At 43.6% G+C, this 14,773-nt stretch overlaps 1 protein-coding gene across 1 annotated transcript in view; it reads left to right on the top strand.

Moving 5' to 3' along the window:
• The window catches only part of LOC310794825 (NLR family CARD domain-containing protein 3-like), a gene marked incomplete at both ends in the record, with an annotated part of 55,064 nt that extends 51,331 nt beyond the window's left edge, over window positions 1–3,733 (top strand). The window contains one exon of the mRNA XM_083656879.1: window positions 3,224–3,733. Within this exon, the coding sequence (XP_083513005.1) occupies window positions 3,224–3,733 (510 nt within the window). The remainder of the gene's footprint in view (window positions 1–3,223) is intronic.
• Between the last annotated feature and the right edge of the window lie 11,040 nt (window positions 3,734–14,773).

Genomic DNA, 14,773 nt, shown 5'->3' with positions numbered 1-14,773 from the left:
TGTTGGTGCAACAGGCGTAAATCCACTCTAAAGACTGGTCTTAACTAAGACCGACGTAGGAGTTACGACCAGGCATAGTTAAGACCATTTGGTGCAACCGGCCCCTGAGGTCTAAGGGTATTTTTTGGGAACTGAACGTCACCAAAGTGACATCGGGCGATGTCACTTTCGTGACACAAAACTAAATCAAATCGCCCATCCATCTAGGCAATTTTATTATAGGATATATAACATACTTGATTATCAGGCCGCTATGCGGCCTGATAATCTAGTTTGCTGGTATTATGCTGTGTGTGTGTGTGTGTCTGTGTGTGTGTGTGTGTGTGTGTGTGTGTGTGTGTGTGTGTGTGTGTGTGTGTGTGTGTGTAAGGTATCGGTAGGTGGCACTATGCCGAATTGCATGAAATCCGGCACTGAAATCCGTGATGTCCCCCTCAGCGCATTCCCCGAGTGTGAAGTCGATCCGCCGAATGGTTCTCGAGATAAACAAAATTTGTGTTGCCAGTAGGTGGCGCTATGCCAATTGCACAAATTCAGCACTGCACTCTATCAGGTCCCCCTAAGCCACACATGGGCAAAATACAGCCCACGCATGCGGTGTGGCCCACGATGGAATTGCATTTTTTTTTTTTTTTTTTTTTTTTTACACTGCACCTGAACACAACATACAAGATACCTGCTGAATAAGTGTCCAAATGTTCATGTCATTCTGGCCAATACTCCACTTCTGTTATAACAGTTCATTTCTAGCGGGCCTGGGGCCACATTTGGCCCCAGGCCCGGACTCAAAGAAAAACAAAACGACCCCCAAAAACTCAATAAAAGGCAGAATTATGTTAATAAAACTCATCTGCTACAGCCATTGGATTTGTATCACTATTATATCAGGAGATTAACAAGAAATTACCAATCACAACAGGAGAGATGGTTAAAAATAGGGTGACTCCCGTGAAAATCAGGAGTGTTGGCAGGTATGGTCTCCAATGTGTGGCCCTTCACTTACTTGATGTAAGTCAGTATGGCCCTCAGGAAAAACATGTTGCCCACCCCTGCCCCAAGCGCTTTCCCCAAGTTTGAAGTTGATCGGACTAACGGTTATCGAGATAAAGCGCTTTCTGTGTTTGCCAGTAGGTGGTGCTATGCCGAATAGCATGAAACTTGACGTAAGGTGTGTGTGTGTGGGGGGGTGAGGTGTGTGTGGGGGGGGTGAGGTGTCTGTGTGTGTTGGGGGGGGGGGGTGAGCTGTCTGTGTGTGGGGGGTGAGGTGTGTGGGGTGAGGTGAGGTGTCTGTGTGTGGGGGGGGGGTGAGCTGTCTGTGTGTGTGTGTGTGTATGGGGGGGTGGTGAGGTGTGTGTGTGGGTGGGTGGGGTGAGGTGTCTGTGTGTGGGGGGGTGAGCTGTCTGTGTGTGTGTGTGGGGGGGGGGTGAGGTGTGTGGGGGGGTGAGCTGTCTGTGTGTGTGTGTGGGGGGGGTGAGCTGTGTGTGTGTGTGTGTGTGGGGGGTGAGGTGTCTGTGTGTGTGTGTGGGGGGGGTGAGGTGTGTGTGTGTGGGGGGGGGGGTGAGCTGTCTGTGTGTGTGTGGGGGGGGGTGATGTGTGTGTGTGGGGTGAGGTGTCTGTGTGAGGTGGGGGGGCGAGGTGTCTGTGTATGTGGGGGGGGGGGTGAGGTGTCTGTGTGTGTGTGTGTGTGGGGGGGGGGGGTGAGGTGTCTGTGTATGTGGGGGGGGGTGAGGTGTGTGTGTGGGGGGGGGTGAGGTGAGGTGTCTGTGTATGTGGGGGGGGGGGTGAGGTGTCTGTGTGTGTGTGAGGTGTCTGTGTGTGTGTGTGTGGGGGAGGTGAGGTGTCTGTGTATGTGGGGGGGGGGGGTGAGGTGTGTGTGTGGGGGGGGAGGTGAGGTGTCTGTGTGTGTGGGGGGGGTGAGGTGTCTGTGTGTGTGGGGGGGGGGTGAGGTGTCTGTGTGTGTGTGGGGGGGTGAGGTGTCTGTGTGTGTGGGGGGGTGAGGTGTCTGTGTGTGTGGGGGGGGTGAGGTGAGGTGTCCGTGTATGTGGGGGGGGTGAGGTGTCTGTGTGTGTGGGGGGGGTGAGGTGTCTGTGTGTGTGGGGGGGGGTGAGGTGTCTGTGTGTGTGGGGGGGGGTGAGGTGTCTGTGTGTGTGTGGGGGGGTGAGGTGTCTGTGTGTGTGGGGGGGTGAGGTGTCTGTGTGTGTGTGGGGGGGTGAGGTGTATGTGTGTATGTGGTGGGGTGAGGTGTCTGTGTGTGTGTGGGGGGGGGTGAGGTGTCTGTGTATGTGGGGGGGGGTGAGGTGTCTGTGTGTGTGTGGGGGGGGTGAGGTGTCTGTGTATGTGGGGGGGGGTGAGGTGTCTGTGTGTGTGTGGGGGGGCTGAGGTGTGTGTGTATGTGGGGGGGTGAGGTGTGTGTATGTGGGGGGGTGAGGTGTGTGTGTGTGGGGGGGGGTGAGGTGTCTGTGTATGTGGGGGGTGAGGTGAGGTGTGTGTGTTTGTGTGTGTGTGTGTGTGTGTGTGTGTGTGTGTGTGTGTGTGTGTGTGTGTGTGTGTGTGTGTGTGTGTGTATGTATGTGGGGGGGGGGTGAGGTGTCTGTGTGTGTGGGGGGTGAGGTGAGGTGTGTGTGTGTGTGTGTGTGTGTGTGTGTGTGTGTGTGTGTGTGTGTGTATGTGGGGGGGGCTGAGGTGTGTGTGTGTGTGGGGGGTGAGGTGAGGTGTCTGTGTATGTGGGGGGTGATGTGAGGTGTGTGTGTGTATGTGGTGTGTGTGTGTGTGTGTGTGTGTGTGTGTGTGTGTGTGTGTGTGTGTGTGTGTGTGTGTGTGTGTGTGTGTGTGTGTGTGTCCTACTCTGGTATCAACATGAGAAAAGGCAGATTGAAGTAGAGTTTGGACTTGAACATGTTTGACTATATAAATGATATCAATGGTGTTAAAAGCAGTGTTATGCTTTGACAGAGACATCAGAATAGCCTCCTTTGTTTCAGCTAAATAAAGTATTAAACAGTCAACTGCTGACATGGAAAGTCCCTCACAGCAGCTTGTGACATCTCTTCATTCAGTCCTGCTGTGAATGAAGATGATGGCTGATAGAATGTGTCACCATGAAAGTGTGAAGAAATTAAAGGTCAAAGTGTTCATAAATCAACAGATAATAAACAGCTCTATTAGAATCAAAAGAGATTCTGTATTGAGTCTTGTTGTCTCATCAGATGCCTGTGAACTCACACTGGACCCAAACACAGCAGAGAGACACCTCCTCCTGTCTGAAGACAACAGAAAGGTGACGAGGGGAGAGAAGCAGCCATATCCTGATCACCCAGAGAGATTTGACAGCAGGCCTCAGCTGCTGTGTAGAGATGGTTTGACTGGTCGCTGTTATTGGGAGGTGAAGAGGGAAGGATCGGTTGATATAGGAGTGACTTACAGAGGAATCAGCAGGAGAGGAGAGGGTGGTGACAGCATGCTTGGAGGGAATGAAAAGTCCTGGAGTCTGTACTGCTGTGATGATGGTTACAGAGCCTGTCACAATAAGAGAGGCACAGACATACCTCTACCCTCCTCTCGCTCTAACAGAGTCGCAGTGTATCTTGACTGGCCTGCTGGCTCTCTGTCCTTCTACAAAGTTTCCTCTGACAAACTGATTCATCTCCACACGTTCAACTGCACCTTCACTGAACCTCTGTACCCTGGGTTTAGGTTAGACTGGCCTTATGAAGCCTCAGTGTCTCTGTGTTAGAGGAGTGAGAGAGAAACACTGTGACCAAACACAGCTGCTGACATGATGCTTCACTCTGTACAGGATCTCACACACACACACACACACACACACACACACACACACACACACAGTCTGTTGTTGATGATTGACAGGTTAAAATCTCTTTCTTTTGGACCTTTGTTATGTTTGTATTTTATTCATGTCACCAAACTAAACATCTCTCATGTTTCCAACAATTTAAGGTTAAATTCACATTGTTTGATCGTGTTGGTTTCAAACATTTGATTCTATACTTTTTATATTCGGTAACTTTGACTTAACATGTGATTACAATGTTCCTCAAATCAAATCATATCTTGTTGATATGAGGTCATGAAGAGATGAGTGTGTAGTGTGCATATAAGTATCAACATCTGCTATTAAACAAATCTGACCCATTCTGCTTATTTCACTATTATTTAATACAAAACGTGTGTGTGTGTGTGTGTGTGTGTGTGTGTGTGTGTGTGTGTGTGTGTGTGTGTGTGTGTGTGTGTGTGTGTGTGCATGCGTGCGTCTGCGCGCGCTCGTCTGTGTGTGTCTGCGTGTGTCTGCGCGCGCTCGTCTGTGTGTGTGTGTGTGTGTGTGCGTGTGCAGCTGTGGCTGAAATCATCCTGATTCATTTGCTGATTGTTGTGGTAAAAACTGTGAGTTTGATGATTTGAGGAGTCAAATGATTTCAGTTAACTTCCAACATGTTGCCACAGCACAGCAGAGCCTCTACACCTCATCTCTAACTGTTTCATATCAAGATTAGAGACACATTTTACAACGTTTTGCAATGCGTCCATTCTTCTGTCTAGCGCTTGATATTCACGTGTGTGGTTGTTGATTGGTCAGATTTACAAGTGACCCACGTGGCCACCACACAAACCGCATTCTGATAGGCTGTTGACACCCCCCACCCCCGCAATGTGCGCCAAAGTGGTTTGGTCCATCCACTCTGTTTTTTTCCCACACTCGGCAGATTAAACTGCAGCGCGCAACTCTCTATGGAGGTGTGTGTGTGTGTGTGTGTGTGTGTGTGTGTGTGTGTGTGTGTGTGTGTGTGTGTGTGTGTGTGTGTGTGTGTGTGTGTGTGTGTGTGTGTGTGTGTGTGTGTGTGTGTGTGTGTGTGTGTGTGTGTGTGTGTGTGTGTGTGTGTGTGTGTGTGTGTGTTTGTGTGTGTGTGTGTGTGTGTGTGAGAGCTCTCTAGGGAGGGAGAAGTGAAGCTGTGGGGTCATGTGACAATAACAATGGAACAATGGGCGTGGTAAACTACACAGTTGGAATCAAAGTTTCCTGCATCTTGGTTTTGTATAAAGATCTAGTCAGTTGTTTCTCTGGACCCATTGATGTATGTGTGTCTGTATTGTAGAGATATATAGAAACTGTCATCAAAACAGTCATTCTTCTACATCTATTTGTGTTCACTTCTTGGAAATTTAATTTATCAGTTTGCTTGGGACCACCTGGAACCTCCTCAAAGACCCCTGGTGGTCCCCCCGGACCTTTTTTTTTTTAGTTTATTTATTTGCACTCATTTAAAACATAATATAACAAACATAAACATTTGCCTACATATTGTGCAGGTGAACATCTAAAAAACCCGAGAGAGCTTGTAAACATGATGTCACCTCTTATCAATACACAATCAATAAATTAAAAACAGAAATAAAACTGAATAAAAGAAAAACATAAAAAAGTGTGGGTGTGCTGTGTGTGAAAGGGTGTATGTGGGCAGTAGAATTAAGTTAGGTTCATCAGATAGATCTTAAATTTGTGTTTGAAATGATTGAGAGATTTGGACTGGGATACAAGATGATAAATATTGTTCCATATCTGGACACCCCTATATCTGATAGAGAACTGACAGAGTCCAGTGCGGTAAAATATATACCTCACATTGAGAACCACTGCTCTGGATTAAATTAAATTAAAAGAGAAACCTTAATTAGGGAAACTAAAATAACAACACATGACTACACAGTAAATGAGTAAATGTGTAGTTATGTGATGTCTGTCTGTCAGCATCACAGTCTCTCATCTTCTTCAACAGCTCTCTGGCTCCCTCTGCTGCTGACAACTGAGGAAACTTTATTTTTATTTCATATTTGATGTGCTCATATTCTGTTTTATTTCCCTGCTGAGTCCGAGCTGCAAAGGTCTAATTTTAACCGATAAATCTATAATTGATTATTTAGTTTGAAGACTTCACACTCAACACAAAGCAAGTCAGCAGACGAGGAATATGAAGAGTGTTGCTGTTAAAGAGGCACGATCAGCAAAACTTCCCTGCATGATTCAAAGTTATAAAAACAATACAAAGTGCTGAGTGTTCAGTTGATAATTTAGTGCAAAAGGCTGCACAGTAGCAATGAAGTGCTACGACTGCATCAACTAATCAAGCTGCTTTCTGCCTTCCTTCAGTCATATCATGTCATGTCAAATATCTCATTGATTTCTTTCAAGACAGCATGTATGAACCTTTTTCAAGATTTTGTTCTCAGTTTGTGGATTGAATCCAGCAGCTTAACTGGCTGAATAGAAAGTGAATTGACCCTTGACCCTGTGCCATGCTTCCAGGTTCAGCTCACCCTGACATCACTGTCTCCTGATTTCCCCCTAGATTAAGATGAAGCTCTGCCTCTTTTTTTAAACCAGGAGCTTTAGTGACTCAATAATAAGAGCTCTGTTTACACTCCTATGTTACAATCTTACAATTTACAGTGTTACAAGGTTACAATTTACAGTGTTACAATGTTACAAGGTTAAAAATTCACTTAGCAGACACTTTTATCCAAAGAGACGTACATCTGAGCTTTATACAACACAAGCAATGATCTAGTCAGAAGACAACAACATGAGGAAGTGCCATGAGGCCAAGCTTGAGTCTGAATGGACCCAGGTGTCACCAGGCAGCACAGAGTGCAGAGGATTTATTTATCATTCATGTCCCTCATTCATCACCATTCATGCTATTAACATTCATGTATCTATCATCCCTTTTTCATCCTTTCATCATTCATGCTCATCAAGTGTGAAGGTGTTGGTTAAAGAGCTGCAGGGTCTGGAGTCTCTTCTTAAAGATAGAGAGCTAGGCCATGTTCAGACTAGGAGGCCAAATCTGATTTGTGAACTTTAGTGACCTATTAATGACTTTATCCAGATTGGTTTTATGAGTCTGGACGCCTCAAGTCTGATTTGTGTCACTTGTCCCAAACCACATATGGAGGTAGTTTCCAATCTGCTTTAAATGTGCTTTTGACTGATGTGTCTTCAGTGCGGACGCGCAGATCCACCAAATCTGATTTGAACGTCACTCGCAACTCGTCATCAAATGCTTCTGCGCAGGAAAACCACATCACCAACATACGTATTTACTGACGCCCACGTCGTTACCATAGCAACCCATGCAGATAGGCTGATTTGTGGCAGTGCAGTCACACTCCCAAATCAGATTTGGGAAACCAATCAAGATAATGATGATTAATGACTTTATCACCAAATTGGATTTGCCTGTAATGTGAGTGGCCTCATGCAGGCAGGAATGATAGGGAGAGCTGGGTGTCTTCAGCATAACAGTGATATGAGAAGAGGTAGGACCTCAACCAGCAGAGGGCAGATCCTGAGATACCAAGCTCAGTGAGTGTGGAGAGGAGGATTAGGTGGCTAACTGTGTCTGACAGATCTAGCAGCAATAGAGCCGAGGACTGACCAGCAGCTCTAGCCAAACGCAGTGACTCCATTACTTACCATTACCATGTAAAGAGATCTGAGCTGGTAGAAGCTCATCTTCTGCACGATGGCTTCCTCATATAACTCAACTTCTACACGCTGTTTAATCATAAATATCCAGATAGCTTCTTTTTACAATACCAATTGAAGACAGTGGATTACTTCATATGTTAGAACAATTGGAATATGAGTTTACACACAACAAACCTAATGAGTGACAACTCATTTCTCACCATTAAACTTAAACGTTGCTGTTCATTTGAACTAGCGGCTGTATATCCAAAACCTAACCTTCCTTTTAACTCTGCTCTTAATGTTGTCACTCTGTAACCATGGTAATCCTTGGCTATCAATGGTAAGCCATGGTAATTGTTGGTAAACATATTGGTAATGAATGGTAACCCTTGGTAACGTTTGGTGAACCATCCCTTAGCAAAAAGAAGTATACTTCAAGTTTATTTTATTAAGTAAACTTAAGTAAAGACCAAGTGTACTTTTATGCAAGTATACTTATATACCCAAGTATACTTTATGCACCAAGTATACTAATATCAATATACTAGTAGTATACTCCAAGTGTACTTGCCTAATACTTCTAGAACTTAATTGGCACTAAATTGGCCCAATTCAGTATACTTTATGCACCAAGTATACTAATATAAATATACTAGTAGTATACTCCAAGTGTACTTGCCTAATACTTCTTGACACTAAATTGGCACTAAATCGGCCTAATTCAGTATACTAGTAGTATACTAAGTAAGTATACTACTAGTATACTTTAAGTTTAAGGAAAAAGTATGACCATGTGAGATTCGAATTCAGGGCCCCTTCCTTTCAGCACATTGTCCTGTGTCTTATCCACTCAGCTATCCGTTCAGCTGAGTAAAGTAGTGAATGTTGACCATACCACTATATGTGTATCTGTCTCTATTCTAACACTATGGGTCGGATTGGGCTGAAAATTTGCATGGAGGTGGGTTATGATCTGGGGAAGGTCATGAGCAGATTGGAAAGTCCTGGAATCACCTGGAAAGTCCTGGGAAATCCTGGAAACGACCTGGAAAACACCTCATGCCCACAGCCCAGTTCGGATTGGGCTGAAATTTTGCATGGAGGGGGGTAGTGATCTGGGGAAGGTCATGGGCATGTCATCAAGTCCTGGGACCACCTGGAAAGACCTGGAAAATCCTGGAAAACACCTGGAAAACACGTTACGCCCACACCCCAGGACGGATTGTGCTGAAATTTTGCATGGCGGGGTGTTAGGATCTGGGGAAGGTCATGGGTCCATCACCAAGTCCTTGAACCACCTGGAAAGTCCTGGAAAATCCTGGAAACCACCTGGAAAATACTTCACATCCACACCCCAGGTCAGATTGGGCTGAAATCTTGCATGGCAGGGGGTTATGATCCAGAGAAGGTCATGGGCACTTCATCAAGTCCTGGAACCACTTGGAAAGTCCTGGAAAACACCTGACACCCACATCCCAGGTGGCATTGTACTGAATATTTGCATGGCGGTGGGTTGTGATCAGGGGATGGTCATAGGCAGGTTGTGTACTTCTGGAAACCATGTCTGGACACCACCATAATTTCCAGCGAAGCAAAAGTCACAGTTGTATTGCTTTAATTGTGCCTATAAAAGGGAGCATGGGCTCTGTTTGTCTGTTTGTTTCTCTGTTTCAATTGTCCCTCTGATGATTTCATTCATGAATTAATGTCTATGACATCATCACTGATGATGTCACAATCTCTATGGCATCATCACATCTATGACATCATCAGTGGTGGTCATCAGTGAGTGATGTCATCAGTGATGTGATGTTGAGCAATTGTGTGCTGAGTGACATCACTCAAGCACTCCATATATTCTGGTAGCCTTAGCAGCCAGTATACATCAAGTCTGCTACTCTCATATATGGGAGAATTGTCAATAAAATCAGCCAAATGTGTATGGTGTATACTACCTCAAAGAAACCGATATGTCTGAAAAAGTATTTAATCGGCTATAATCTATCGACTATAAGGGACCACATGGAAATAAGCCTCTGGGATTTATTGTGATATCCTGATTTTTCCATTTTATATGCAGAACTGCTGTAGCCTACTTCAAATAAAACAAATCAACTACAAGCCAAGTATACTTATACTTTCTGTATAAGGCAAGAATACTTATTTATACTTTTCTTGTGTGTATCTCAATCACAAGTTTAAGTACAAGTACAAGCCAAGTATACTTAGACTTTTCTGTATACTGTGTAAGTACACTTAAGTATAAGTATACTTAAGTGTAAGTATACTGTGTGCTGTGTAAGTGCACTTAAGTATAAGTATACTTAGGTGTAAGTATACTTAAGTATAAGTATACTTGGGTGTAAGTATACTTGGGTGTAAGTATACTTGGGTGTAAGTATACTGTGTACTGTGTAAGTATACTTAAGTATAAGTATACTTAAATGTAAGTATACTTGATAATGTGTAAGTACACTTAAGTATAAGTATACTCAAGTGTAAGTATACTTAAGTAACATTTTTATAAGTATATATTTGATAAGTATATAAAAAGTAAACTGAAAGTATACTCTCTCATTTTAAGTTTAAAAGAAGTATACTAAAGTATACTAATTGTACACTTGTATAAACTTCTTTTTGCTAAGGGATGGTAACCTTTGGTAACACTTGTCCCTCTCTGTCTCTAGCTCCTTCCTTCCTGTCCCGCTAACTCAATCAAAAAACACCAAACTGTTCCAAAACGCGGCTTCCTGTGGTGGTGGCCATCTTTGTTTTGGGGTTTTGTCTGACTCTCTGCCCGCCTGACTGACCTACTGATTGGCTGACTGGCTCGCTGTGTGGTTGGTTGGTTGGTTGGTTGGTTGGTTGTCTGGCTGGTTGATTGGTATCCCAGAGGGGGGCGATGTCTCTCCTGTCCGCCTGCCGTCCAACACCTGCCAGTGTTGTTGTTGTTGTTTCACTCATGAATGTCTTTTCTTTTTACATTTTTACTTTTTATCCACCTTATTTTTGAAGCCCGGCTGTCAAATGATTATGGGTGCAAGGTCCGGTGTAGAACGTGACTGATGCAGCTGGGTAATGTAGCCTACTTGGCCGAGGGTCTGCCTGCGGGCGGCGCTCGTGCTCTGCGCATTTCCTCATCAAACTCTGTGAAAAAAAAGTTGCTTGTCACAAAGAAATAACAGTCGTTTGACGACTTATTTGAGGGAATGTAATAATGTTATCTATCAAGATGTTTCCAATCTCTATAATCTCTATATGACACATCAAGTGGTCCGGACCATGGTCAGTGCGTCTGTACACTGACTATGCATTAAGACAAGAAGGAACACTGATGGACCACGTGACAGACCACACTGACCACCTGACCGACCACACACTAAGTGATCCGGACCATGGTCAGAGCGTCTGACACTGACCATGCACTGACCATGCATTAATATAGCCTACCCACTATGCCCACTATAGTTTTTGAGATATTAAAGGAACACTCTGCCCATTTTCAACCAGCTTTGTATCATTAGAACATCAGTAGTATATCAGAAAACTGTAAACGGTTTTGAAGTCTGTCATTAAATTTGACAGTTATTGAGTGTTAAAGTGTGGACCAGTGACATCACTGGTCCACACTAACTCAAATTAATAACTCATTAACTCAAATCAACTCTCAATAACTGTCAAACTAGATGAATGATGAATAGTTTGACAGTTATTGAGAGTTGATTTGAGTTAATGAGTAATTAATTTGAGTTAGTGTGGACCTTAACACTCAATAACTGTCAAATTAAATGACAGACTTCAAAACCGTTTACAGTTTTCTGATATACTACTGATGTTCTAATGATACAAAGCTGGTTGAAAATGGGCGGAGTGTTCCTTTATTTAACGTTTGTTTGGCACAACTCATACTATTAACTGCCGTGGGGTTCCGCATTTCTGGGTGGCAAGTGACGTCACGCTGATTCGTCCTATACTATGAATCGACCATATAATTGTCATTTAATTCTTTTTACACTTGCCAAAATGTTGTTATTAGTGTAGAAAGCATTTCAACAAATAACACACCGTCTCCTTTGTAGGTCTATTTTCATTCAAACATTAAACTAGAGGTTCATCTTAGTGTTCTTATGTTCATTATGTTGGACATAGTTCAATTTCTACTTCAATTTTTATGGTAAAAAAAAAATAACTTTATCATGCTTTTACTTTGAAGGCAAAATCACTAAACCGGAAGTGCAATTCCTGCTGAAGCAAAACAATCCTGCTCACGCTCGCGCTCTGTCTCTCGCTCTGTCTCTGTCTCTCGATCTCTCTCTCTACTAACTTTATCATGCTTTTACTTTGAAGCTTTTACTCATTTGACGCTAGTCTCTCAATTCAATTCAATTCAATTCAAAAGGCTTTATTGGCATGGAGAACATAAGTTTACATTGCCAAAGCAAGTGTGCAACAAAACAAAAAGTAACACAATTTATAACCGAAAGGTTAGCACAAAACTATAATAGTAACAATAATAACAATAATATAAACTATAATGTTAGCCTGTTATAATAGAGAGATATGTAAACATTTCGGTCTTGCAAACAAATATGTACATAGGCTAGGTGACAAAAGTTTAAAAGTTTAAAAATAGGATAAAAGGAGTTGAAGATATCTGTACAGTAGCCTAGGCCAGAGGTTCTCAAATGTTTTTCAGCGAAGGACCCCTTACAAGATAGAAAATATACTGGGGACCCCCCCATTCTGATTTGTGATTTTGGGCTAAGCTTAATTGTTTCCATGGTAACGTGCTTGACTTTTAAATTGATAGGTTTATTAGATTAGAATTTAATCCATGAACCATTTTAAATTTAAAGCATAAAATATTTTTGTTGAACTATGAAGCTTTTACAAAAAAATATATAAATATTTTTTTTATTTTCCTGAAAACCTTTCGTGGACCCCCTGGCAAAGTGCCACGGACCCCTGGGGGTCCCCGGACCCCCATTTGAGAACCACTGGCCTAGGCTATGTTAACCTGACGCTGCCAGATGGACGGTTTAGCTCCACATTTCACTAAACGTCGAGAGAATCTCTTTTGATCTCGCGAGGTTATTCATCTTGCAAGCAAGGTTAAGGCTATAGTGTCTGATGTACAAGATGTGCAGAGGGCGGAGCCTAAGCTTGTGGTTGTGTCCCATATCCATTTCCTGTCACAACCGCTCACAAACCTTTCGCTAGTCTCTCTCTCTCTCTCTCTCTCTCTCTCTGTCTCTCTCTCTCTCGCTCTCTCTCTCTCTCTCTCTTGCTCTCTCTCTCTCTCTCTCTCTCTCTCTCTCTCTCTCTTGCTCTCTCTCTCTCTCTTGCTCTCTCTCTCGCTCTCGCGCTCTCTCTCTCTCTCCGCCCTCCGACTTCATCATTTCCTTGTTCGGTGTGGCGCAGATTATCTTCTCCAGCTGAAGGTAGGCTATTGTAACAGTACTTTACTGACACTTTTACTCTAATTTAACTCTTTAATGAGACTGTTAACACCGTTAAAACTGTTAGCCTTTTTGCTTATTTAGACTATCAAATGAACACACCTAGAACTGACAGAGGAGAATAAGCAGTCTGTCTTCTCTCTCTCTCTCTCTCTCTCTCTCTCTCTCTCTCTCTCTCTCTCTCTCTCTCTCTCTCTCTCTCTCTAAAAGATAGACAACAAAATGTTGGTTTTTAATAAATCCTACTCTTGAGATTTTTTTTTATTATTTTTTTTCCAGTGTGGAAACTCACATCTGATCATAGCATTACAGTGAACACAATTAGAACAATGCGCTCGTGCTAGGAAACTAGTTGATTGTGGTTCAAGCTCAGTCTGAAGTGACTGTTGATGGACTCCTGTGAGTTTGCTGTCAGTTAGCCTCAATGCGTTGAGGCTATATCATCTCTTGCTATAGTAAAATGGAAGAACTTCTTGTCACATGTCGCTCTTCAGTCAGACACCATTTTGATATTGCAGACTGTGACGTCAGACAGATTTTAGATGCACTCTCATAGACCCTTCTCACGGGGCCCATTTTGTGTGGAAAAGGCAGGGTAAACACAGGTGCAAGCAAAACACTAATGAGGGTTTCAAACTTCCATTGGAATTTGGAAACCCTCATTAGTGTTTTGCTTGCACCTGTGTTTATTCTGCCTTTTTCACACAAAATGGCCCACGTGAAAAGGGTCTATTCTCACTCGTCATTGAATTATATAGTGTAAACTCTTCTTCGTGTGTGGTGTGTTTCAATTCTGGTTCCACCATAAAGCAACGAGGTTTGTAGCTTTCCTCTGCTTTACAAGCTGCTCGCCGTCAGCCACATGTTTGAACGTCTCTTGTGACATAACGTTGCATTTTGCTCCTGATGTGTCAACTTTCATTTCTGTTGACCTGCCATTTATATGTATTGTGACGAATCCTTCGTCCTTCTCATTTGCATATGAATTGACACAGTCAACACAGTTATCGACCTCGACACCGTCCACATAAAACGTTTCATCTTCATATGTGGGCTGCTCCACTGTCACTTCATGCACAGACTGTCTGTAAGGCTTTCTGTTTGTACTGCTTTGGCTGCGTGGTTCAGACTTGCAGCAGCTCTTGTAGTGGTTTAGCTTGTTGCAATGATGACACTGTTGTCCGAAAGCTGGACACTTTTCCCGCTTAGCAGCATGACTACCTCCACAGTTGTTGCATCTTGTGATGGCCTGGGAGAATGGCTGTGGTTTTGACTGGTGCTTTCTGCCTTGAAATGGCCTCACTGCATCGACACTGGTGGCTTGTGTGTCTTCTGTCATCTCATGGATTCGACAGAGTGAGATTGCTTTGGCAAGTGTTAGTTCACTATCTCTCAGCAGAGATTTTCTTAAAGAGTCACTAATAATGCCACACACACTCCGGTCACAGATTAGCTCGTCAGTCAAATCTCCAAAGTGGCACCTTTTTGCTTTCATCTTCAGATCACTGAAAAATGACTCGATACTCTCACCTTGCTTCTGGTTTCTCGAGTGGAATTTGTGTCTTTCCATTGTCCTGTTGCTTTGGGGATTGCAGACCTCTCGAAACTTCCAGCAGCCTGTTCTCCCTGCTACCCTCAGGGAGAAGATACAGGGTTCCGAAAGCACGCACAAATCGCTTGAGGAACAGTTTCTTCCCGCAGGCCACGAGACTCCTTAACATACACAAATAGTGTAGTAGCCGCACTGTACCGTACTGTAGCTGCTACCATTACGTATGTCTAACGTTTAATTGTATGTTTAATAAGGAATATGCTATTTGCACCTGTA

The sequence above is a fragment of the Poromitra crassiceps genome, assembly GCF_964638095.1.
Source record: "Poromitra crassiceps genome assembly, chromosome: 20".
NCBI classification, from domain to species: Eukaryota; Metazoa; Chordata; class Actinopteri; order Beryciformes; family Melamphaidae; genus Poromitra; species Poromitra crassiceps.
This window is presented reverse-complemented; position numbering and strand designations above follow the sequence as displayed.